The sequence below is a fragment of the Apostichopus japonicus genome, chromosome 7 (genome assembly GCF_037975245.1).
Source record: "Apostichopus japonicus isolate 1M-3 chromosome 7, ASM3797524v1, whole genome shotgun sequence".
NCBI classification, from domain to species: domain Eukaryota; kingdom Metazoa; phylum Echinodermata; class Holothuroidea; order Aspidochirotida; family Stichopodidae; genus Apostichopus; species Apostichopus japonicus.
Window position 1 is genome coordinate 26272248 of NC_092567.1, and position 27595 is coordinate 26299842.

At 37.4% G+C, this 27595-nt stretch overlaps 1 protein-coding gene across 2 annotated transcripts in view; it reads right to left on the bottom strand.

The window, feature by feature from the left end:
- Positions 1–9968: 9968 nt before the first annotated feature.
- LOC139969924 (ras-related and estrogen-regulated growth inhibitor-like) overlaps positions 9969–27595 on the bottom strand; it is a 28396-nt gene continuing 10769 nt past the window's right edge. Inside the window, exons 3-5 of one of the 2 annotated variants that reach the window (XM_071975339.1) lie at positions 18254–18310; positions 11967–12040; positions 9969–10767 (exon numbers count right to left, since the gene is read on the bottom strand). In XM_071975339.1, coding sequence (XP_071831440.1) covers positions 10342–10767; positions 11967–12040; positions 18254–18310 — 557 coding nt within the window. In that variant the 3' untranslated portion in view covers positions 9969–10341. The remainder of the gene's footprint in view (positions 10768–11966; positions 12041–18253; positions 18311–27595) is intronic. The other variant, XM_071975340.1, reaches the window with a different exon arrangement.

Consider the following 27595-nt stretch of genomic DNA (forward strand, 5'->3'; position numbering starts at 1 on the left):
CATCTGGCTTCTCTCCTTTTCTTTCTGGTGTATCATCTGGGTTTTATAGTTCTCCATGATGATGGATGGTAGGGGGAATGGGGTGGGGGGTAGGTTTGAGAGCAGGGGAAGTGGATAGGGGTACGGCTTGACGAGGGGAGATACCAATTTTAATCATTGAAGAATACTTACAGGTTCTAAGGTACCATAAGGTATCATTAGGTAGCTAACATAAGGTATTGAATTGGGTTGGTGTGTGGGTGGATATAAGTGTTACTGTTTTCTTGTATTGTTCTCTCTATTTACTTATGGGAGCGCTCTACTTGACAAGCCCTCTGAGTGTTTTTATAGTACTTCCTTTCACAATTTTCCCTGTTGTTGATATGTTTTGTCACTTAGTTAACTTCTCTGTATTTATATTGTGAAGACACAAATAAATAAAATGACATGAAAATATGTATAGTCCCACATCCCCATGCGCATGCTTTAATTAAGCTTGATTCTTCGGAAACAATGACCTTTAGTGACTGGAGGTGAACTATGACCTTTAGTGACTGGAGGTGAAGGAGTACCATTACAGTATTTACAAGAAGAAGATGGGACAAGAGTCACTGGGTGAACCCTCCTGTTTCAATGCGGTTCAGCTACCGAGTTTTATCACCTGCAAGGGTTACAAAAGGCCTAACCTAAATGTATCATGTTTATACACAGCTTACATAAACGTGCTTTGTGATATTTCACGCTCATAAAACCTCAACATATCTCAGGCAGGTCATTCACCACCATCTGAAGTATGGTGTTTAGGAATCCACTCTTCGTGTATCCAGCCACCGGTATCACTACTAATAAAGTTTTTCTATACCTATCTAACAGGATTATAGTGTATATTTTTTATGTACATTATGCATACCTTACCAATGCGTTACCGTGCTGACGCGACCACGGGGCTACATAAATACATACAGGCCAAGGGGCAGTTATGAACGATCACGAATGTGGGTGAAGACCGCAAAGGTTTATGGATTACAACTTCACATCGGGTGGCTTCCAATTCAACACTTTAACTCAGATTTAGAATCTAAACTAAAACTTGAGTGGTATGCATGTGTTGCACCGATGACACTGTCACTGTTTAGTGTTGCATATTCATTACTAATCTCACATCTAGGCGTGGTTTAGCTCATATAACGAGAACCGGGGTTTTTTCAAAACGTTTTCAAAAGTTTACCGTTTTTACGGCGTTTACGTTAATATTAACAACTATCAATGTCATTAATGACATATTTTACCAATGAACAACACCGGTGGTTCATTGAAAAATAAAAAACCCATAAGATCAAACATAATCTTATGTTGTTTTTTCATATTCGGTACGTACCGAATCACTTAAAGGTAAAGCTCTATACTGTAAATAATAATAATAATAAGGTATCATTTTTTTGAATTGGTTTAACTAGAATGTACCATCTACGTGTTACAATTTCTGGGTCCATTCGGGGCAAAGTTAGACAGGTGGAAATATTCACTGAATATAAATAACAAAGTGACAACATATTGAAGAGATAGATATGAATAATGACAGCTACGTCTCGATAACGCTCTTGTAACGTTATTACATAGTGTAAGCCACATCAACGTATTAAAGAAATTACACGGTAACGTTACCGATCTAAGTGATTTTTATATTACATAAAGTAAGAAAGTTACTTCCGTGTCTAGTTTTAAAGGTCTGCTGTATTCCCCAACTATAGCACGATATCATGGAAATGTTTCTTGAGATTACGTAATCGACCTGCTTTGGTCGTAAAATGACCTCTTTTTACTAATTAGTCTGCAACGCCTGCCACATATTTTTTCTCATATACGGGTCTTTTTGTGAACGCTGTATGATTAACTTCACTCTAGACATGAACATATTTCCACACGGTGTTTACACAAAGAGCCTATAATGGTTTAAGAAGCTATGCAGGCTAATTGTAAAGCCCAGAAGTCGATTTACGATCGAGGCAGGTCGATTACGTAATCACAAAACTTTCCTAGCTATAGCGTGCTATCATTCTAGCCAATAAAGCAGATCTTTCAAGGCACTGTCTAATACGTTTGCTAGATGTAAAATGGTTTAGTTGGCTTTAGTCGGGTTCATAACTTCATACCTTATCACTTTAAAGATAAAGTGATTTTCGTCGATCTATCCTCATGTTACAGTCTGGTTGTCATCATCCTGGTGATTTTCGTAACCAATCAACGGTTGATGAACAATTCCCCTTTTTACAATCTTCCGTGATTTACACATCGGCCTCTTAGAGAAACGCCTTTTTGACAGATGGCGCTATTAATGATTATATTTGGATTGATTTGTGGCGTATCACATGTGGATGGGCACGTAACCACTTAAAGGCAGCATATCAGATAACACACTGTATGCTAATATGCTCCGAAACCAATTTCACACTCTCTAAACAGACGCGTTTAACATTCATAGGCGTAGGAGCCCAATTTGATTTGGAGGGGCTGTAATGACTTGCCCGAAAAATATAGCCAAAATTTTTCGCGCGCTCCGCGCTACCAACATATTAATGTACATATCATATAGGCATTCTCGGTTATTATATCGCATGCCATCGTGTACCGTACGGTCCCTGAAACTTGCACAGTATACCGCGGGATGCTAATGTAAACAACGAAATGTCTTATGTAGATGGAGAAAAAGCATGAGGGGCCAATTATGTCAAACTCTCTTTTACATTAGTACCTGTCTTTAAACCGCTTATAAGAGTTTTAAGTTGCACAGCTATCCGGCACATAAATCAATGATACGTGTCAACATTAACACATCCACTTATAAATTAAAAAAATATTACCCATCTATTAACACTAAACTGATTTATTTTAACTGATGAAACAGGAACACATGCTGGACAAGTTTGCAAGCAATTTCCTTTATGTATATTGGAGAGATATTGATAATATAAATTGTTACAGGTTGTACTACAAGGAATTTAAATTGAGGCAATTTGCCTTTTGCAATGAGAGGTACATCAGAGGTATTTGATTGTTATATATCTGTAAATAATCATGACACACCGCGACTTATTCTTTTTCAATAAATGGAATCGGGAATCGGGAAAGGCTGTCTTACGAATTACCATTCCATATAGGTATACAGTTGAGGAGTGTTATAGCTCAGTGGTTAACGCCGGTGCCTTCCAATCATAAGGTCCCCGGTTCGAGTCACTCCAAGATTAATGTATGTCGTCCATGCAGTTACAGAGTTGTTGACAATTAACAATTCATAATCATGGATGTTAAAATATGAATCTAAGAGACTGACTTCGGTCAGCTTGCGGCTTTGATAAGCCAATGAGGCTTCTTCGCGAGTTTCTGCTCGCAGGAGGATCTAAAATACATACATAGGCCTACATACATACATACATACATACACACATACATACATATACTCTTTTCGTAGAGCATTTTCTTCTCAACTCCCACATCTATTTTTAGACAACCACTTCGGATTTCAAAATTATACTTCTAAGTTGGTCTTCTATATCTGCGAGCAAGGAAGTCTATATATTGAAATATATTCATTTTGGACCAACGTTTGACATTTCGCTCCCGAGCTTCCTTTCTAGACTAAGGTTACCAACGAAAGTATACTTCAAACTGTGGTGTTGAGGGCCAGATCGAACCCAGATCGAAAGTTTATTATTATAGATGACTATTTCTCTCTAATTTCGCATGGCCCTTTAATTGACCCCGGGCCTCATGGTTGCCCCTCCTGACACAGCTATGACTTCAGAGTTCTCTGATGTATCGTAGTTTATCACCTGATATAGAACGAAAGGAAACATGATAAACATCTAAAAACTGGTTTTAAGTTCATTTCCCTCCCCGTTAGAAAGAGTATGCCTGAACAGAGAACTATTTGGTAGTTTGTTGTATACTTGTAACAACAAGTGTGATCGTAAAAATTCCTGACAAAGTACTTTGCCTTTCAAAACAAACGATAAAAAGCTGCCCGGTCCAATTTTACCACACTTTCAGTGCATATAAGTACCTTAGTCTAGCACTGCTGTCACGCAAAAGATTTCAACCCGATCCGCGAGAAAATAAATCGGTCACAAAATGTCAGTTATCTGGTATGCTGATCTGTTATGCACAAGTTAACATTAACACCGTAGCGGCCTACGATAATAGTGATATCTTCGTTCTATGTGGCCTATACAATATTTACTTCTGTCCTTTGTGTCAAGTTGATTGAGACACACCTTGATCAACCTATATCGCCGACGGAGGATGGACGGGAGGGTGTGGGCGAGGTCAATACTGCTGACCATAACATGATATATTGACCATTCTATGACGATTGGTTTATGTTATTTGACCACAAACAAATCACTCAGTAGCTTCATTTCCTGTTCTCTTACATTTACTTTGTAGCATCCTTACGTAACGTATAAGTAGTCTATCAGAGTATTCCGCAAGATTTTAAGCTCACGACTCTGGATCTTCCAAAGGACTTAACAATGACCCACCCCTCCCACCCCTCCCACCCCTCCCACCCCTCCCACACCTCAGTTTGGGAAGCTTGGACTTAAACAAAGTGTGCTAATCGACCTTCGTTGGCTGCTTCGATATAACTGTACATATACATTTTCAGACGTCTGGTAAAATCACACAACACACCGAATGTCTGCCGTGGTCCACTCCTGTGTCGCGCCCCATAGTTTATAGATAATCGGTCTACCCTATCAATAATGTTGCCAGATGCCTAAACAATTACAAACAGACAGGTAACTAATCTATACTTGTGTAGGCAAGTATATACCATAAGTGAATCGAAGACGACCCCGTCGGTGAGGAAGACTTAATAATGATCAATCGCTAACTTCTATATATCCTCTTTTTTTATATTTCAGATAACGAGTTTCTACATTCGAAACGAAGAAGAGAGCAATTGAATTGACAAGATTGATAAGATGGAAAACATTGGACAACATTGGACAACACTGGATAAGGATATTTAAAATCTTAATGCAAAGGAAATGCAAATCTACGTTACATTGATAGCATTGTTCTATTTTGGTGTTACAGCAGCCTATACTTACTAGCCACCCACAATTCAATTAATGTATACCATAGATTTTTTTAAACATTTTGTCGAAATCGGGGCGAAGAACTCTGTACTTCAAGAATAATTGTTTCTAGGTTGCTAGGAATTAGATGGCGCAGGCGCAAAGGTATGTCTGCCTACACGTCTTGGTAGTAATTGGGATGGATATAAAAGTGATATATGCTGTTGGCTAACAAAGTTTTTATTACATTAGGAAAATAATATAAATAGTCGAGTCAACTCTATCCTCCGGAAATGACACCCTTATTGCAGACGACAGCCGAAAATGTGTATCTTAACCTATCAACACAAACCAAGACTGGCGGCAATACGTGTCGTAGATTCTTGAAACCATTCAGTGAAATTAGAAGAAGACAAACGCTATAAAAACATTTACCGTTGAAATGTGACGAAGTAAGAATGTGGGCATTGGTTAACACGTCTTGAATTTAAGCGGACATTTGTTAACATCTTGGAAATGTTAACATTACTCATGTTAACAAAAAGTCTAAGCCTTCATCGATTTGCTTGTTAATTGATCGTTGAAATCTTGTTTCTGTCGACACCATATCATTGGTATATATATAGCTATATATATAGCTATATATATATATATATATATATATATATATATATATATATATATATATATATATATATATATATATATATATATATATATAAATGTCTTACTAACGCCCAATACATCTTTAAACGACATCGTCTCTTTATGAATCTATAATTTTGAAAATGCACAGGTATTTAATTAAATTTAAATGTTTCAGAAGATTTTTAATCTCTCACCACATCGTTACTGCAGTTCAAACCTCGTATACATTGATATGCTATCGTCTATCCTGTCGAAGTATAGTTGTCAACATTACGTTTCTGTAGAAGCCTGAAACATTTATTCATTGATTAAGGAGTAACATGATATTGACATATCGATATTATCACATCTAATTTAATAGAATAATAAAGATATTCAAATTGATTTTTTTTTTATAGAGACCGCAAACTCGCCACAGGCGTTTTTGTCAGAATTGGATCCAACAATTTTATTACAGAACTTTTACAAAGTTGCCTTATGCGATATTTTGACTTTGAAGATAGTTATGAAAACCTGGCATGAAATAGGTTTAATTTTTAACAAAATGAACAGTTGTTTGAATTGTCTTATTGAATTGCTAGTGATAGGTTCGGGGGCATTAAGATCTGACGAAACTGTTGTAGGGAAGTAATGAAAAGATTGAGCTACTATCGCATCAAACACAGATGATAGAGGTTAATCGAGAGGAAGGAACTTATGGGAATTACATCACGTTCGTTCCCCCACCGAGAGGGAATTTTGTTGAAGGCGTCAAAGCGACCTTAACAATGGCCAAAGTTAAGAATATTGTATAACTGTCTTGGTAATATATTGGTAAAATCATATTCTCCCTCTCTGTTATTGATTTATAATTAATGAAGGCATATCGCATTCATGTATAGCAACAATTGGAATAATGTTTATCGACAGTGTAATTAGGCCTAGCAATGTTATGCTTTTGCGTGTGTTCAAGTGTTTGTATGACTTGAACGTACCCAGAAAAATTAACTTTCCGCCGCGGGATACCGGGGAAGAGGGGGGGGGGTTGCAGGGGGAGGACACGTCCCTAAATATTTTGAAAAAGAAAAAAAAAGTACCTCATTTAATAAATTACTAGTATCCCCTTTCTTGTATTCGAAAATAAACTCTTTTCCAATTCCTGTAATGAAAATTTGCCCTTTGTTATTTCAAAAGCGACCGTTTGTTGAGATTTTTTTTGGTTAGTACCTACACATGGATTCACTTTGTTAAGGTATGTTTAAGTTAATATGTCCGAATTTACCTCCAATTTTGTCCCCTCCCCTTCCTCGATCGGAATAAACCCCTTCCCCGTCCATGCATGCTAGTTCCCAAACTATAATTGTTTCCTCTGAATATTTACTTTGGCCTACTTTTTATCCCCCACGCGGATGGCTACCATCCTCTCTACAGATAGTAGCATATCATGAAATAATGTTATAGCCATAAAAATCTCGGTCCAATATTACAGGGTCAAGATTAAGCAGATTCACTTGCGTGTCAGGGGAAGTTGTCTCTTCTCCGGTGCGATCAACTACACATTATTTAAAAGACAATTCGAGACAGAGAGTCAAACACTTGGACACAAAATGTCCTTATAAAAATAATCACAATTCTCTTTTGTTATATATTGTTTCGTGTATTTACAGCATTTTCAATATCAACATGCTTTGCATTATTTACACAGAACAGTACTGATTTCATTAAAAAAAAAAAAAACATTTATAAAAAGGAAACAAAGTGGTGTTGATTCTCCGATAGACAAAATATATCGAAAGGATTGCACAGTATATTCATATTAAATAAAAATAACCTTTAAAGCATGCCTAGTACTTAATGTGTTACACGATCAACCATGGAGTTGGCAGAAATATGACTTAATTATATGTCACAATGGAGTGTAATATTTCAAAGGACATTATGTCACTTACATGGTGAAACATTAAAGTATGGCAAGGAGGCAAGGAAGGCAGCTTCACAGTTTAGCATTTACAATAGCCATTTGGGCAACCAATTAAAAACCTTTCCCCTGATGACGTCAGAGATAGAGATGACACACCCTCATTATCCGAAACTTACGTCAACATCCAGTTGAAATGAACGACTGAGAAAAACACATTATATAACCCTATTACATATGGCCGTTGAGTTTGAATAATTAAGTCTTGTAAACCTTTCCTATAAATCACGGGGACACACAGAGGGTATCGGGGGGAGGGGGGGGGGAGGTGGAAGTTGGGGCGTACAGTCTTCTTCACGGAGGGGCATGAAGGGACCAAAACTACTAATTTACCCCTCGTGACAGATTCGGAATCTTGGATATAGCAAATAAAAGATACCTATTTGCAATGAAAATATAATAATATAATATAATATTCTGCAGTTTGATACGGAGGTTTCCTAGATTGATGAAACCAATTGGTAGCATGCACGGTAATAATGCCTGGTAACCATGGTAACATTCTCAAGTTTTCACAATATATATATAGGTATATACGTGTGAGTTCGTGAAGATAAAGATATACAGAGTACAGGATATCGCGCATGCCCATAAATTCTTTCACCATGAAATGTCGTGAATAAATCCAAGTAGACTTGCATCTAATGTGATTTCCCACACACAAGTCTAGTTATGGTTAATAGGATAATGGCAGTACAGGATTGATGAACCCAGGGCCGTATCTCTATATGCGGCTCTGGATGAACCTCTTGTCTCCAGGTGAACAAACCAAGTTTTCAAACAGAAAAAATGGAAACAATTCTGATTACGTTACTTGAAATGCTCTGAGAAGGGTTTCGTGTCCATCAAATAAATCAGTTTAAAGCATTTATTCGAAGTCTGTCAGGTTTGGCCTCAAGAGGGTTAGGCTGATCATTATCCTAACGTATGTTCCTCCATGTCAAAATGACACGACATAGGATTCAATTACGCTGGCAGCATTGCGTGGCGATATCGAATTAAAACGACACTTGGAATGGCGTGAATTAAATTATCCACACTATCGAGAAGGTCAATAGCATATTGGGACAAATACGATACTGTCGATTACCGTTAGAGCAAGTGCCATGGCTTCGTTACTGAAAGAATCCAAATCAATTGAACGCCACTGCACCTGTAATCGTTCGCTAAACTGGTATAGTAAGTACTTACTTGTACTCGAATTCTAGCATAGTTGCTTGTACTCGTACTCGTCCTCATGGATTGGTACTCGGTTTTCGAGGACATTTTAAAATTTAAATCATTCAATATAGGAGACCTGTAACTTTGCTCTGTTGCTGTAAGATATTATACAGACTATTGCAGTTAAAAAGTCTGTCAAATATCGTCGAGATATCTGGCAGAAACCTCATAAAACTGTGAGCATAAACTTGTTGGAAAGGTGAAAATGAGGCAAAAATAAATACACGATCCATTTATGCTTTGATAAAAGAGTAAAACATGCATGTATATCTGATCCTCAAATGTCATTTCCTTAGGCAAGCCACCGACACGGAGCTCGATTTACCCTATGCGTCAGCGTTTGTTAACGTGGCAAGCACGCCCCTGAAGGTGCGAAGCTATATATAGGCATAGACATTGACAAATTCTACTCCACGACCTATTCACAAAGCTATCCTCCACAGCCGGTAAAAGGGGTGCACGCGATTCTTCGCCATTCGCTGCGGGGGTAGAAGAGTGGAAAAGGTTCAGAAACAGTCCTAAGGAGACGTCATTTTCCCCCAGTATATGGGGTGGAACATGCAGACTCATTGCGACTGTCTTGAGATTGGGAGTTGATTTCTTAAAGTAGAATCCTTGAAGTGAGGTCTTTTTGCTTGCGTCAAATATGTAAAAGGTAACGTGAAAATCTTGAAGTATGTTACTGACATTTCATAACCAAAAATAGTTGTGGGCGATTAAACGACGGTTCTTTAAACATTTATATGAAGTGGCCCCATTTTGTATCATTTCATGCAGCCCTGGTGAAAACAAATTTGACATGACATATATATTTATTGACTGGTTCATGAAAGAAGCTGGCCTCCAACAGAGAAATACCCTTCATAACTTTCAGCGATGGCCCCACAATTATACCGTATAAGGTAAGAAGCATCAGATTTATATTCTTAGATTATTAAGTAAAGGAAAGTTGTAGTTAAATGTCATCGGTATTCTCCCCTCAATATAGTAAAAATTCAAAATAATGTTCACTGGCGTTACAGATTTCAACAAGCATTTCACAGCCACCCGGCCTCAGGGCGACATTTTAATGTCTCACTGGAATACTCCACAGTGACTGCGAATAAATTGGAGAGAAAAAATCTTATAGATAAGTACTTTCGAAGATTTCAAGTAATGTTAGCAGGCTAAACTTTGGAGGCAATACCGCATATGACCTATAAAGCTTGCATTTCACGGTATAGTGAGAGCGTATATACTCGATACTGAAAGTAATTCATTATTGGCTGTTTTCCAAAACTCGATGCTGATAGGCTTCTCCGCGTGTGGTCAAATGTTTGTGATAACATTCAAGTAAACAGCTTCACATGAGGAAAGGCTGGAACAAAACAAACCATCTTGTCAGCAATCTCAGTTCGCATTTATGGTTTTCTCTAAGTCGTGAGTTAAAAAAATATATAACAATTAAAATTGTTTCATTTACTGTCTACTGTTTATTTTTGTCAAAGTCTTGTTCAAAACCTGTTTCATTGACTGTATAGAACTGCGCCTGCGTGTTTGACGGCTACTCTCTGCTACTCTGCGTCTGCGCGTGACTTCGCGATACAATTCGTGGAAAGCGTCGTTAATATTTTGATCTCCTCTACTTGCGGAACTTTCAAAAAATGCACACGCTAAATCTTGAGCTAGTCTCTCTCCTTCTTCCGTCGAGACTTCTCGACAGTGATCCAAATCACACTTGTTGGCAACGATCACCATGGTAACATTTCGCGCCTTTTTCACTTCATCAAGATAGTTCTTGTAATTGATAACTTCATTAAAGCTCTCTCGATCTGTTACGCTGTACATGACAAGAAATCCTTCGCCCCATCTGAGATTACCTTCAGTTTGGATTGACTCCACGTCCTGTAAAACAGAAAGTGAAAAGACAAAATTACCATAGAAATGTGACAATTATTGTTAATAACTCATGCATTCAATAGACCAACAATTATACACCTCATTCTAATAGGAAGTGACGTCAATCTAAGTCATCAATATGCAAATTATATGCCGTGCTTTTAAAGCAGCAGTTTGAGTTGAGATGTAAACTGCATTATTCTGACAGAGAAGGGTTGTAAGATAGTTATATTTGCTTCAGTGTATGTAACCAGGGAGTTTTTATGGAACTATGATTTGGTATAAATTATGATACTGATATGCTTGCTTCAGTATTTATTTATTTTTAATTTGTTTCACTAATTCTTCTTCATGTTTGGAAAGTTCCAGTAACACGCGCTTCAACCTAACAGGTGCAAGTTTTTTTTTTACGTTTTGTATACAATGTAGAGGTTTGAAGCACTTTATCAAAACATGAATAAAAAAGATCTTGCATAGCGTGAGGTCAATCTTGTAGCCTCTCTCCAGTTGTAACATTGATCAATCTTATTAATGTAATTTTATAAATGTAACAAGAATTGACAAACCATTCTAGATTCCTTTAACTTGTATCAATTACGGCACATCATCAGTACAAATTGTCTCAAATTTCACAACATAACTTAAGTCATTCGTTACCCTCCAAACCAGCTTCTTTTTAATCTATTGCTTAACGACTTAACGTAACTAAATTTATGTCCTTTAAGTCATGCCATCCGGCCGCCAATATACACATACACAGAGTTTAGGAGTGTTAGCTCAGTGGTTAACGCCGGTGCCTGCCAATCATCAGGTCCCCGGTTCGAGTCACTCCAAGATTAATGTAAGTCGTCCAGTTACAGAGTTGTTGACAATTGACAATTCATAATCATGGACGTTAAATATGAATGTAAGAGACTGATTTCGGTCAGCTTGCGGCTTTGATAAGCCAATGAGGCTTCTTCGCGAGTTCCTGCTTGCAGGAGGATCTAAAAATACAAATACATTCTGGTTGATGTGTGTGTTGTTATGTAATCATGTGATACTTGTGGTGTGCTGTTGCCACGGTACCATGGTATCGTGTTAACTCACAAGCGAAGACATACACTATACGTTAAACTGTTAATACATCAGCGTAAACGTACACAGTATTGGGCATCCCATTCTACATTGTTCTACAACCTATCGCTGGCACATAATCAACTTACCTGACCAGCAGTGTCGAGTATTTCCATGGTAACCACATCATCATCTATGATTGCCTGATGTTTATATGTGAATTCTGTATTGGAAAATAGGAAAACAACATTCAAGGTACGATAACTGGTTAAATTATATAGAAATATGATGAAGATGGTGTAGGTGAGGCGTATTGGGATGAGATGGGATGACGTCTTCCCCACCCATCTTATGGTACTCTTCCCGCATACATCGGCAAAAATATTTGACTCGGCACATTAATTCAAACTAATATCTGGGCATATTTTAGCATTTTGATGACTTCCAGAATAGCAATGGCTCTTTTTCCCCTGTTTCCGATAATCACTGAGGATAGATGAGGATTAACTGAAAACTTCCAGAGTATTTGTCATTACAAAAAGACGTTGCCAAGAGTTATAGCTTGAAATTTACTTCAAACGGCTGTTACGAGTCTAACATGTCACTTCTTTTCGTCATAGTTCAGCACATACTAAACGTTATCCTAAAATACAGAATGGAGTGATCAAGGTTTCCGTGAAGTTGTAACTCTTGAAATGGACCGAGACGAAAGATTCTCGATCCATGACCATGAATGTGAAATTTATGTTTCAATTCTTGATTAACGTCCACTCAAAGATCTTTGGCGTTTGTAGGGTTTAACAAAGAACGTCAAAGTCTCTTTGATAGGTACTGACAGGATTATATATGAGCAATCTCTTAGCATTTGGATACGCAATGTTGTAAAAGACCGAGAATGTTCCAGATCGGTTCCCTTCACCGTAAAACTCATCCATTTTGTGAGCACATATTTATAAACAAAACGGTCGCTTGGGAACTAAAAATAACCCAAAAAGTAGGCCGTAAATCAGTTAACACGGATCCTTGCTTTAATTGTTTATGCCGTGATGTTTGAAAGGGTAGATGAAGATGAAACTATCTGACTTTATCCGAGATGGAGAGGCAGATTCATCCACAGAAGATGAAGAAAACGATAGAGCAAAATGAGTAATTAATCACAGCGGTATAATCACACCCATGAAGGGTACCTGAATCTATTGCCAGCCAATAATGTTGTTGTTGTTTGGAAATACTAGTTGATTATAACTTTAATTGAAGTCATTATGTTTATGAGTTAGTGAACTCAAGACCCATGTGGCTGGTTTCATGAATACATGTGACACGTGAACATACAACGTGATTAATGTTTGTTGCAACACCGAAATGACGTCACCAATTATATTTTATATTACAACTGCAGTCTAATTACATAATGAATCATCAACTTCTAAAAACAAGAATCCCTTCGTCCTCTGTCACTTATGTTCTTTTTTTCTATCGACCAAGCGGAAGAACGCACATGACCTTTGAGGGTGAAAGCTGCACTAAGAGGCTACCACATTGAAAGTTATTCATTTGCACTCCAAATGAAAATGTCCGAGAAACAGATTGACCATTGTAGGGAAAACAAATAAGACGTATGCATCATTTATTCGTTAGGGACTCTGGTCTTGGAAGAAAGGTCATAGGTTCAACTCTTCATAATTAAAGGGAACATAAAGTGCAAAATGGTGTAGGAATGGCGAGGGGAAAGCTGGTCTTATCCACTAAATTGATGAGTTGCTGTATGATGTGGATATATATAATTTATGTAACAAAGATTTATCCCTTCCTATTATGTTATGATAACATTTGTAAACGCAACATTTGCTAAAGGTTAATTAAACTATGAAGAATTTTATTGCATTAAGGAAAACACTATAAATGTTATATATACATAATACAATGAAATTTTCACCGACGGTGATGGCTTCAAATATACGAGCCAGCTACAATCATGTAGGAAAGTAAAGCGTACTTGCTCAATGTTAATGAGGAAAATGAAAGTTATGGAAGGGAAATATTGAATAACTTAGTCTCAGGGTTGCTTTGGGAGGAATGATCACTTCCCGACGATGTATAAGACCAGTTTGAAAGGGACCAGTTGGCGGAAGGGTGAGGGGGTGAGTGGTGATTGGAAGCGTGAGAGGAATGGAAATGCTTTAGGACTGTCTTTAGGAGGTTTTGCAGGTTACATTTATTCAAGTGACGATGCTGCACATATTCTGTTTAATGCTGGCAGCATGTAATTTGGCGAAAGAATATAATAAATAAGTGTGTAGACATTGCTCGTTCAACTCAACTTTACTACAAATATACTTGTGGGCCTCTAGCAATATTTGGCGAAGAGTACCGAAATTCTCCGGGGTACTACCGGAAATACTGTATATGGTGTGAATCGTGGTTACACGATATTATAAAGACTCCATTGATCGCTTTGTCTGAATGCGTTTTCAAAGGTTTGTTATATATATAAATAGGATCAAGGTGAAGAGAGGATTTAATACTGCAGTGAGCCTCTGATGTGAACCACACCAAGACCATTCGCTGAGGCATCATTAGAATGGATGGAGAAGTTGGAATCGATACAACTTCTGAATGAACATCCCTGAATGTCAAGTTTGTTTGTTTCACGAGCAGTCTTGCAATTGAACACCATTAAGACAGACATTGGTGAATGTAATTCCAGAGGTGGTATCATTTCTATTCAATTCGAGTGAACTCTCTAGTGATACATCAAATTTAAGTGGTAAACGAAAACATGCCCTGCGACTTGAGATATTACTCTTACGGTAACCTTCACATTTTGTCTCGAATTTCTTCATACTATTTCCAATAACTCTTTCAAGGCGCACTCGTTTGCCGATTGTCATTCTTTGCCCGGCAGGTACTTGAGATGTTCAAAAGAAAATCTTTAACCATGATAAGAAAACAAATGACAGACTTCAGTAACGCATTTGATTGCGTTGGTTCACTGACAGTCACGTTACGAACAGGCACACTCTCAATTTCATTATACATGTCAATGACTTGTGAAATCTAGAAGAATCTTCACACCGCTAACGTGGGAATCATAACATACATGCTTTCCATGTGTGTACTATAGTACTTATCAGACAACAGATAAGTCAACGGCTGTTACAAAACTAAGTAACTAAAATGAGCTCTATCACTAAACAATTCAGATCGACTTAATCCAAACAAATTGTGTTGGTTACCGTATCCGTAGATGGAACAGTCGTAATCTGAGCATGCGCGTTGGTTGTATTTGTGGACGGCAAAGGAGGTGGAATGCATCCCTCCATAATACCCTGCGGAAGAACGTCTCATGTCTAATGAAGATTCTACGGAGGTAACGACCCCACAGAAATCCGATGAAAACGATAAATCGCATACGTTGCGGCGAGTGACGATTCTGATAAATGCTGTCGTTGAAAGACATATCTCTGTCGTCGAACAAGCGATTCTTATCGCTTTGAATGACTGACTTAAGATCTTCCTCCAAGAAATGATCGTAAAACGAAAAGACTTGTCGTATATCGCTTGTCGTGATGACATGTAGAGTATTAGATAAGATACAGAGAGAGGGGGGAGATGTCCTATGAAAATCACCTTGACATTAATGTTTTCACAGATGTATATCTATTCCTAAAATGAGATCTTGGTGGTGTAAAGAAAAACATTTTTATGGGTATCACGAGCATTGCCTAGATTGTAAATTAACGGACTCGTTAAGAGTAGAAGGTCAGGTTGATATGTTAGTTACTTTAAGTTAAAGTAGTAACATAAATAGTGCTCCTTGGATCTTTCGCTGACAATTATTGCAAGGAAGAAACTAGCTTTGCAATAAACTTATGTGTGTGCAGAACATTTCTATTACAAGCAGCTGATATCGTTCCTAAAATTATACACCTGCGGTGAATGTTTATCCGTCGCACCTGTTCCACTCGTAGATTAAATAGTGCATTGTTTCTAACTACATGGAACGCCAAAAGGGCAACAGTTCTGTCGTCTTATGTAAAGTTGTTGCGTTGTTTCTAACGACGGTATCAAGTATTCTACGCCCACTCTGAGCAGGTGCAGCCTACTGATTGTTACTTATTAATGTAATCGCCAGGTTATTATTTCCATAACATGAGCGTTGGGTGACAAGAACAATTTGCGACTCAAGTTGCATCTTAGAACAGGTATACCAGGTATATGAAGCTGTTATAAAGGCCTAACATAGTTTTCTTGAAATACAAATGACAGCTATGTATAGTCCACTAGGCAAACTAAACTAAGATTCCAAAAGTGGAGCATCTGTTGCGGCATCTACATACAATAAATTACTAATTAGCGGGTTACCTTATGAATTAATTAATTAGTTAATTGATGTAGCAAATGAAATATTCTCCTCAACTATGTGTACTTTGCAGATCCAAACCATTATAATTTGTTTTAAAGTTAAATTTGTCTGTTAATATGCATTCGTATAGACCTATTAATGAATGAATTGGGAAATGAAAGTTAGAGCATCTCTTGTGACATCTGCAAGAATTAACCTAATATCAAATTATATATCCTTTGTCTGGCGATATTGATTCTAGGATGGTTATCTTTATTTTGTCTGATTTAATGCAGGAATTATAATATTTCAAAATACATACTTAGCTTATCCAAACAACTTTTATTATTCTGAAATGTGTAATATTAAAATCCCACGTGTTAACTCATGAATAATGCATCGGAACGTATCGGTAGGAGGGCTTTCATCCTTTCACGATTTCGAAACGACTACATATGGTTCGATAACCTAATCCTATCCTCATGTATCCTAAACGACTGAGAATCACATACGTGCACGTGACACATCGCAACTCACAAAAGTCTAGCATGTATGAAGTGTTTTCGCCAGAAATGCTTCGCCGTATCATCGAGAAGCTGAAATATACTTTTTCAACGTCCTAATTGATTGATCGATATGTTGTATGTGACGTTGAATGTTTCAGGAATTAATCGATGAGGGTTTCGAGAGGTATTTCTTGAGATGTATTCATCCTACACCAAGTTTATCATATAACAGACATGCATTCTGAATATGTACTATCACACTCTACCTCATAAAACAAACGTTTCGATCATTAATTACTTTAATTCTCAATCTCAACCTCTCGTCGTCGTCGCACGCCTGCTTCTTCTCAATCCATCGGTATTCGACAAGTGACAGTATGTTGATACAACATATGAAAGGGTTCTTAGATGTATTCATCGACCGAAATGACTTGCTTGAAAGATAATCACAAACAAATTAGTGTCTTGATAACAAGAACGAACCGGATAAATCGAGATTTGCTTTGTCCTCAAACATAATGAATGACTTAGATGAAGTTCCCTTTTCTTAGTAATAACAGAACTCTATTTCAACTTTTCGTTAAAGTTAAGGTCGTTTGAAGTTGATGCCTGTTGTCTTGTCGAGTTTGAATCTCGCGTTGAATTATAGCATGTTTTAATCAGATTAAGGTCCCCGGATGCGCAGATCAGTGAGAGAGGATAAGAAAAACAGACAAGAGTCTTCGATCACTTTTCTGACGAATAACAGTACCAATATTTCAAATATCTCTGACGCGCACAGGAACAACCAATCAGAGGATCTTAAGTTCAGTCATAACGCCTTAAACAAATAAAAGTATACAACAAAAAATGTTACACGTAGTAAAGGGAAACTCTTTCAAGTGATAGAAAATAGATTTTCCGTACGCGTAATCGAAAAAACGGACCATCATTCCGAAAACACATAACTAAATATTAAAGATATAATGTGCTTTTCTGACATCTGTAAAGGCTTTTGTCCTTTGTTTAAATAGACGTAATTAATTATCATATCGGAGTACCTGATTGGTGTGTTGTTTTACGTGTGAGATGTCAGTGTTTACTCGTATAAGACATAGATGTCAAGACCCTATGTACAAGACCCAACCAGGAGCAATTGTTTTTTTCAAGTCCTTCATTGTGTATTCCGGTTATATGTATACGTTTCTAATTAATATCTTGCACATTAAATGGGCTGTTCCAAATTGATGATGGTTGAATACAAATCTAATTTGGAGTACACAGTACAATTTTTATAAATACGCAGGACACATATATAAGTCATATTTCATGATTTATGACTATTTTTCTTAAATCTCAAATTATCACAAACACTCTCTTTGAAAGGGATTAAGGCTTCAGTAAAAGTGACCCGTAATCTGCGTTGTCCTGGTTACAGTTTTACTAACTTATTCCCTGGTAATCCATTGTTTGGGCAACATATGACATGAATGTAAGAGAAATATCAATGATAAATATGCCTACAAATATGGATATAAGAAAGGAGAGAGTTTTTAAGCGCCAGTTTTACAATACATTTATATAGTATTACCATCAATATGCTTACCTAGTGTAGGATCATACTCCCAGATAAATCGGTTGGTAAGAAATCGAACCACGGTAGCTGTATATGAGCAAAAAAGAAGAAAAAATACTTCATTCATGTGTTTTTCAAAGGTCATCCGTGTAATTTTAATCAATAAAATACTGTTTCGCAAATGTTTGTTGGAGGTATTTTGATGTTGTTTTTGTCATATTTGTTCCTATCGCTGTTATAAAACACGAAAATTGGGAAACTTGGGAAAATATAAAGAACATCAGCTAGTGAAGTTTGCCCATGTTTATATTTGATCAGGGACATATATTTAATAATCATTGATTAATATATTCCTCTCTATGTAGTATGATATGTATATGGAAATGAAAATATTTCCATATTTGAGAATTAACCTTGTTATAGTTGAAAAGACCATTTACATAATTAAAGTAATACTGGAGTTTACAAATTCAGACACCAAACTGCTGGTTAAAAACAAGATTATCCAATTCTCGATTCTAAATTTCATTAAGTTTTATTTTCATGCATACAACCAATTATCTAAACGGACAACATAGGTTTATAGCCTTCATGTTCTATTTGAGGAAATTAATTCGGTTTGAGGCGTTAAGAACAATTAATGATTCGTAGTCCTTTCTTATCGATTTTACAAACCTCCTTATTGAATACAGCATAACCACAGCAATCAATACGAAATGTCGAAACAGTGAAAGTAATAAAATTGTAACTTTATGTTGAAAAAAAGAAACAATAACAAAATGTCAGATAGGCATAAAAAGGAAATGAAATCATGCTTGAACAAGAACTAGGGAGCAGGTGCAAACTTAGATCAATCGAATCCGTCCCTTTTGGCGTTCCAAAGATACATCTGCACATAATGTATATATTGGTTGAGCAAGGCGCTAAAGTTATTTTGGTATTCTTAATATGCTACACGCCAGTAAACATTGTTTTCACAATCGATCTCGTAAACATCAATGTTTGGGACGTTTGGAATAAAAGTCTAGCTTCATAAGTCGACGTAAAGTTGTGAAATATGAAACGTAGACGTATTGAGGACTAATTTATACAATGGAACTCGTACAATGTGTCTTTAAAGCAGTCTTGTACATTGAGTAGAATGTGAAATGTACAAGGACGAGTACGGAATCGACTAAAAACAAGTCTGATTTATAGGGTAGGTATATATAACTGACATATGGTTATAAGTGTTCAGAGAAACGACAGGAAGAAAAACCTAACAAAACTTGATTATTCCTGACCAGACGAACGAATTAAACACATTGCTTATTTTGTCAAAGATAGAAAAAGAGCGCCTTTCATTACATCATGTTGTCATAGCGATATCGGGCAGCCATTATAACGCCATCGATTATCCATACTGCTGGCACGAGATCCACTAAATCTGTAATTATTTAGTGACAATGAAAGGTTTTCAGATTTTTGATGATCTTTGACCTTCAACCAAGCTACGTCCATGTACACTTGACATGTACATGTGTACACTGGACATGGTGAATTATCGAGATTACAAGCGAAGGCATCACATACACAAACATACGCACATACATAATAAATCACAATCGAATGTGCTCCATAATGCCTTCGGCAAGGATTGACAAAATCGTATCGCCTGCTGAAAAGCTTCTATTTCTTCTTGTACTACTTCAACAATTAATAACATTTTTCAACTGCACATCGCAAGAAATGAAGAAAGTATGTTTCAATTCTAGGGCAAGGACGCGCAAGGGTAAGGTATCCGTGATTGACTCAAATTTTAGAAAAAATCCTATTTCCGTTTCAGTGGATTTTCCCATAAAAGTTACAACAACAAAAGAAATAAATAAAGAAGGAAAAGAAGAAGAAGAAGAAGAAAGAATAAACTAAAACCATAAAGTAAAGAAGTAGTGGAGGTGAACTCTAAGGCCAGAACGTGTTGTGAATCTTCTAATTAGAGCAAGCATAAGATGTATTTAATTATAATTGATTACGTTGTCAGGAGGCAGAGATAAAAGTGAAACATAACACAAACACTATTCATCTTCATAAGACTAAAAAGAGAAGAGAAACAGATTTGCCGATCGTGATGAACATAAATTGAAATCAGAGAATGTAATCAAATAAGGCGTAGATAGAAATAGACATATAATTGTAGAAAGAACAGAAAAAATCCGCCTAAAAGAATTGTTATTGATATACTCATTGAAGCTTGTTGTAAATTCGTTTTGACAAGTTTACGCTACCATAGAGATTTCTCTCTCCCTTTCTCTCTCTTTAGTTGAAAGGATGAGCTGGTTCTGGCTTTATCTGTGTCGATGGTGGTTCATATAATGTAGGCAATCAAATCAGGTCGGTATCAGGAAAGACATGAGCCACTGGCAGAAGTTTCCACTTCAGGAATATTCGAGAGAAAAGCGAAGGCGGGGGCGAGTTTCCAAAGTACAACACTTACGTCATCAATGACAAACGCCAAAACGCCAATAGAGTTTTAGGCTTATGAAAGAAACTTAACGATTTCTTTTAGAGTACCTCAGCAAGTTATTTCGAGTTCGATAACAACATGATTGATCTGTAGAATAAGGCAAAATATGTCACCAACAGAACTAAAACATTTCGATGCAGGTGACAAAGGCATATAGTGGAATGTCGACCTTCCTTACTGGGTTTTTAACCATTCGACATACAATTAGTGTCCTTGCATGGCCTATAGTAGGATAGCGAGTCGGGTCCGGGTTCGACTCCCGGTGGAGGCTGGAGGTTTTATCACTGTTCTGGATTAGACACGCCCCCATTGACAGCTATACAAAGCCAGTTTATACGCTTTCACACACCAGAAGAGTCACCGTGGTCGAGTGATGCGGACTTCGGTCTGTGACACAAGGTCCAGGGTTCGATTCCTACCTTCGCCTGATTATTCCCAAAAGAATGAGCCAGTCGTGAATGGGGTTTTACTGGGTGTGTAATCTCACTTGCTACACATTAATATTAGATATATAAATATATATCTAGATATCTTTATATCTATATATATATATATATCTATATATATATATATATAATATAATAATAATAATAATGGAAAATCTTCCAGCCCCCACAGGGATTCGAACCCGGGCCTCCTGCTTTATATGATTTACGCTTATTACAACTCATAAATCTTACTTCTTTCAAGTAAGTTTTGTATTATCTCATATTTATTCCTTTGACAGAATACCGTCGTCTATCCTTGTCGGACCCCTTAATTCGTTGTATATGAAAATAACCTAATTGATTACTGGTTATCGTAGATGCAATGGTCATATTACTAAACTCCATTTTTAACTTTCATATGGCATCTTGGGTCGATATCTCTTGACTTTTCTGGAATACGTTAAGAACCTCGCCTGTATACTGCTTCACGCCAAGTCAGCACTACTTGAACTTGGCCACTTGTCAATGAAAAATGTCATTCGAAAAGAGACCGAAAGAGAGAGAAATAGCGTGTAACCTGTTTATTATTCCATTTGCCAAATTCTTTCTAAAAGACATAAATAACCGCTTAATTAATGCGTCACTGCAAACGTCTGTGCAATATTTATTATTGGACCTGCTTTGCTATCGCCAACGGATGAGTTTCAAAAATCAGTATAGAAGTCTGCTTATTATGAGATGGCAACTTAGAGGTATTGTATTCTCGCGATGGTAATTTAGGTAATAAAGATACATTAGACGGCTTGATATTGAGAAAAGGTTTGATAACGCCGTTAGCCTTCCATAAAAACGGAAAACTTACAAACGTACTCTTTTATAGAAATATATATATGCCTAATCTGACCATGTTGAAATTGAAACGCATTTGTAACTGTTTTAGTATACGTAGACGATGATGCTAAATAACGATAAAAAACTGCAAATTTGGCTAAATGGATGTGACAAGTCCTTTTGAGGCAGTAATTGAGATACACTATGTTACATAGAGAATGTTCTAGACATAATCTGAAACCTATAAAAAAAATAATTGACTTCAAATTTCAAAATTCTGTTTGACCCGGATTGGTCCGTCGATTCTCTCGTATATCTAAATAGAACTGTCCCAAGCAGACGGTCATCTTTGCTCAGAAATGTCCTCCTCCACCTATCTACATCATTGACCAACCTCCCCTTCCCCTGCCCCTCCCCCTTTACCGCTTCTCCCACCCTTCCCGCAACTTATTCCCCATTCGTAATCTTGTAAATGAATACATATCTCAGCTTTCCCTGTACGCAAACCAATATCGTAAAAATAGCTTCGTTCCTTGTTTAGATTCCGTACACGTCATGCAATTTGGGCGGAGTCGCCCTCTTTTCCCCTCACGATTGAATGGTATCGGTTGTAGGCTGCATGTAAAACGATCCTGGTTGATAATTATAGCATAGCTCTCGTCCTGTATGAAATGATTTTTGCACACTTTTAACGTCATTTGATATTTGAACTCAAGTATTTCTCCAGGAAACCAAAATAACTACCACATCTTAACCATTAATCCTTTTAACTTTATAACCGTTTCAAGAAACCCATCCATGTCTTCAGTTGCCACGAAGGGTTATTTCAAGGGTGTATAACGGCGTCACTAAGCGGGCCACGATAGAGGGTAATCAGGGAATATACGTAACTAGTCGCACAGCATTGTAGAGGTAAAATGTGTATTGCCTAGATAGTACCATTTAACCTAAGGGGAGAACTCAGTCATTACACTATTGACATTTAAATATGAAGTAACATGACTCGTATTTATTAGAACATGGGATGGAATACCTTATAGCATTTCAAGAGAGGGTCGCCATACATCAATAATTACTGTCTGCGATATGCAAATTTTCATCCATCGCGCGTTCGTTTCCCAGAAAAAAGAGATTGACAAACGCAGATAGCTATTGACAAATACAGAACGAAACTAAAGCAAGGAGTTTTCTAGGGAGAAAAACGAGTATATTTCCGTTAAAAGCACTCATCAGTCCGTAAGATACGATTAGTTCTCTGTAAAACACACGATGTTTGATACGGAAAAATGACACCTAAAAAGCAAATATATGAAAACACAAGTTCGTATTTCAGTGGTCAATCGATTGCTTTCCTTTCCCGAAAAAGCGCATTTAACCGATAACATGAAATAATAATGAACCGGAGAATAAAATTGTACTTCGACTGAGTCAAATGTCAACTAGAATCGGTTTGGAATAGCTAATATTAGAAAAAAAAATATTATAAAATTCTTTCGTCAAACATGATCAAAACAATTGAGAATACGTAGTTTGAGTACTCATGATGCTAATTCCCAATCCGTCTGGCCCTTCCCCTCTTTATCATTTCTGCTTCAACATTCTACTGTTCTGTTTAACCATCCATCACAAACTATGAATATACAACTTTAAACCCTTCACTTATATATGTTCCTAATGTTGGACATCGCCCAGAGTTTGTGATTCAAATTTAAAGTCGTTGTCATAGACCGATGACGTCACAATAGCGTCGATTTTCATTCATAAGTTTCAATACTACACAATATCAGATAATGTTTCTGACTGCTGTACAACTGCTATCGGACCTATGCATGACGCACGAATGTGATCTACATCATAATCAATATCTACATAAAGATTCGTTACTAGGTCCGTATGTGATACAGGTAGAAGAAGACCATCAACGGTTGATTGAAAATGTTTGCATTGCCAAAAGGAAGATATGTTTGAATCCATTGTTTGATCTCAGTTTCGGTTATATTTAGTAGTTTCCTATGGATAACAATCCATCTATTCTATATCATGTGTAAATTTAATCGCACTTCTTTCAACGCGGATGAATAACGGACGCTTTATTCATAGTCAAAACAACGGTTGATATTTCAAAGACATACCATGCCGTCCCTACTCTCATCATAGCAAATCCTACCCGGATATGAAATTATCAAACGAACGATAAAATTACCCATATCCTCATCTGTCAATAGCCGACTATCCCTTGTAATATCTGCGCGGTATTAATTGGCATAGGCGGTAACAATTTCGTCGTTGGGTAGAAAGAAAACAGATAGGGCCAATTCTTCCGCTGTTTATTCGCTGCTGGCGATCAAAGTCGTCACTGCATGTTTCCGAAAAGTGATCTACAAACATGACTTTGTTGTTTGACCAGCGGTTGGCAATCATCCATTAAAGTTGACTCAAGTACATGATGTATTATATATTATTTACTTAAACCGCGTTGCACGGTGTCTTTGACGCTATACGTCGGATTGAACTGGTATTCCAGAGTGTACTATTCTAATATCAGTGATGATAAGTTCGTTGGTCTGACTATCTGGTTACTATAAGATCATGTTATTATTTTGTGCACTATTATCGGTTTGATGTTTCGGTTCGATCGACATGGGGTCCAAAATTTCCCCTTCGGAAAGAGCTGCAGCTCAAACTAATATGTATCCCTAAACAAATACGAAAGTTGAGGGGGAGGGGGGGGGTGGTGGGTAACTGTGGCGTCTCCCACTATACATGTACGCCATAAAATATCTTCTTGTCTAGTGGACTGTGCTTGCCATCGGCGTAGGAAGGTACTTTTGAGTGGGGGGGGGGGGCTGAAGACTGATGGCCGGCCTGGGGGAGGGGTCTAAGGGGAGGGGGTGTCCCCCTCCCCTTTGGATTTTTTTGCATTTCCAGGTGGCCTCAGATGCAATTTGGTGCAATATAGCACACTTCAACACCCACTCCATTTTGTAAACTTAATTTTGTATTTCCACCTGGCCTTAGATGCAATTTGGTAATCCAAATGAGATTTTTTTTCTCATTTGGAAATGAAAAAGAGGTTTTTTGACTTGCGAAGTGGGGGGGGGGGCGGAATGATACTTCCGCCCCTCCACATTTTTCACTGGGGGGGCTGGCGCCCCCCAGCCCCCCCGGTTCCTACGCCCTTGATACCATATATAGCACATGGGAATACGAACACAAAGATGATGAATATCAAACAGTTAAACAAAATAAAGTTAGCTTAACACTGACGACAAATAATTGTGATGTTTTGTTTGTATATCGCGCGTATTTGTTTATACCCTCCAGGTATAATAGAATGATTCCTGCCTGGATTTAATAGTCTTATCGACAACAATATCGTTATATCCTTCATATTAGGTGCATCCTCAAAGTGGACTAATCCACCATATCAGATAAATTAAATTAAAGAGAGATATCCTTTCTACTAAAAATTTATAAAAGCCGCAAATTTTCTGGAAGGTCAAAGAGTCCTGGCGCTAATATAAACCAAAACAGGATTAAAGTCTTGACTTCATATATATTAAAATATTACAAGTAATTATGTCTGAAAAGTTTTCAAAGGTCACATTGCCTACAATTTTCTACGGAGTAATCCCCACCTATAGGTGGATTCGTGGCTTGCTATTTGATGTTGTTTTCAACTGAGGTTACCTTGGTTTAAAGTCCGTGTAAGGTATATAAGTATACGTATCGATGAAATGACCCCAAAGTGCAGGGCCGTTTCGATATTGCAGTTAAAGAGGTTGTCCATTGGCTGAGAGAACTCGTACGAAACAGCACAGTTTAGAATAGGGGAGTGTTTAAACTTGAACTTTCCCAGCTACACATTTGTGTGAACGCATGTGTAGCCAATGTGAACGCATGTGAATGCATGTGGAAAATATGAGAGTAACATATAATCTTAAGCAAACTTATCGTGTTATAATGTACTGTCACCATGAGTCATGTTAAGTTCCTCGCGGGAAATCTTGTTACTTTTGGGAAATATCTTAGGAACAATTTTATAGTCATGGGTCTATATATACTCTTCAATGCAGCTCCTTTAACGTTAAGGTGGTAAGTGGTCATAACGAGATGTGTCAAAGCCTAAGGAAAGCCCGCCTGATATGTGCAGTGATGGTTAATAGTGACGGACCTAGCGAAGCGATTAACCTCTGCATGAACTTGAAGCTCTCGACTTGCGCACGATCAGCAAATGTATTCCACAAATAGCAAGCTAAGGTTGCCGATGCTTGGAGCATATCTTTGTCTTCTTTCCATTATATTCATCACAGAAGGATTGTCGTACTTCTTCGTGGCCTCGACAACCGGGACGGGGTAGGGGTAGGGGGAGGGTGGAGGTGGTTGCGGTCGACCCCAATGATTTCCACCTATAGCAGTGAATATCATTCCGGTGTGGTGCGCACACAGGCGGTTACTTCACCCCCAAGAAGTATTGCTCTGACTAGTGAGATACCTCTGGTCATGTCTATGGGTTGAAGTCCTCATGAGATCACAGAAGAACTTATTAATGCATGTTAATCCAATCCCTGTGCTCCTATTTGAATTTATATTGTTTGTCTTGGGCATTGAGACAGTATCCAATTCTTTTCTACCTCACAGACATATTTTTTCTCTTTGTTTAGTATATCTAATGGATCCCTTTTGATATTTAGACAAAAACAGCCAATAACCACCTGATTGTTATCCTTTCTGTCTAGACCTTAGTTTTAGCTTCTTCTTTGCTTATTTAGTACACCCTTTTTTTTTTTTAATAGGTTTATCTTTTAATCTTCATGAAAAGGCCCCGTTGTAACCGGGTATTGTCAAAACTTGGATTCATATCACCGTTCACGTTTGGAGGTATATTCTTTTCTTTAAAAGACTTAAACGAAGTATTCTGGATTACTAGGAGAGAAAAGGGGGCAGGTTTTAACATAACGGAAAGAAAAGGAAAAGAAGAAGAATTGGAAATCTCGACCGCAATAAAAAGCAAAAGGCTTAGAAATAAATTAGAACTACTAAGCCATTTGAGAAAGCGAAGGTAAAAGCACCCTCATTTGCACCCCCCCCCCCTCCCGCGCAACCCATCCTCGACAAAGAAAGGTCTATTAGGTGGATCATGGAGGTAAAAATGGGTGGATCTACAGTCGGGCTCGGGGTAAGCTACGTGCATGTAGTGACTGTTGACGTCACTGTACATAACTAAGGGGTATACTGGTAAGGTAGGGTAGGGTAGCAAGGTTAGAGATTCAGATGCAGTTACATCAACAAATACGCATGTGAATACGAAAACAACAATAGTTTTGTTACGCCAACACTGCCTATAGCCACTTATCTTAATCATTCTCTAGACAATGTCTCAATGTGGTCTATTAAAAGACAATAATTTATTAAGTGAATTATAATGTTATGTAAAACTTTCTAATGAATCTTGTCAGATTTCTACTTGTTTGAATAGCATTTGTGTGTCGTCTGCTCAACTTTTCCAGTCATTTACATAATATTTATGAATATTCACGAGATGGGTTTATTCTAAACGTATACATGATACAATTGAAAAATACATGTTTTTTTTCTTGGCTCGAATAC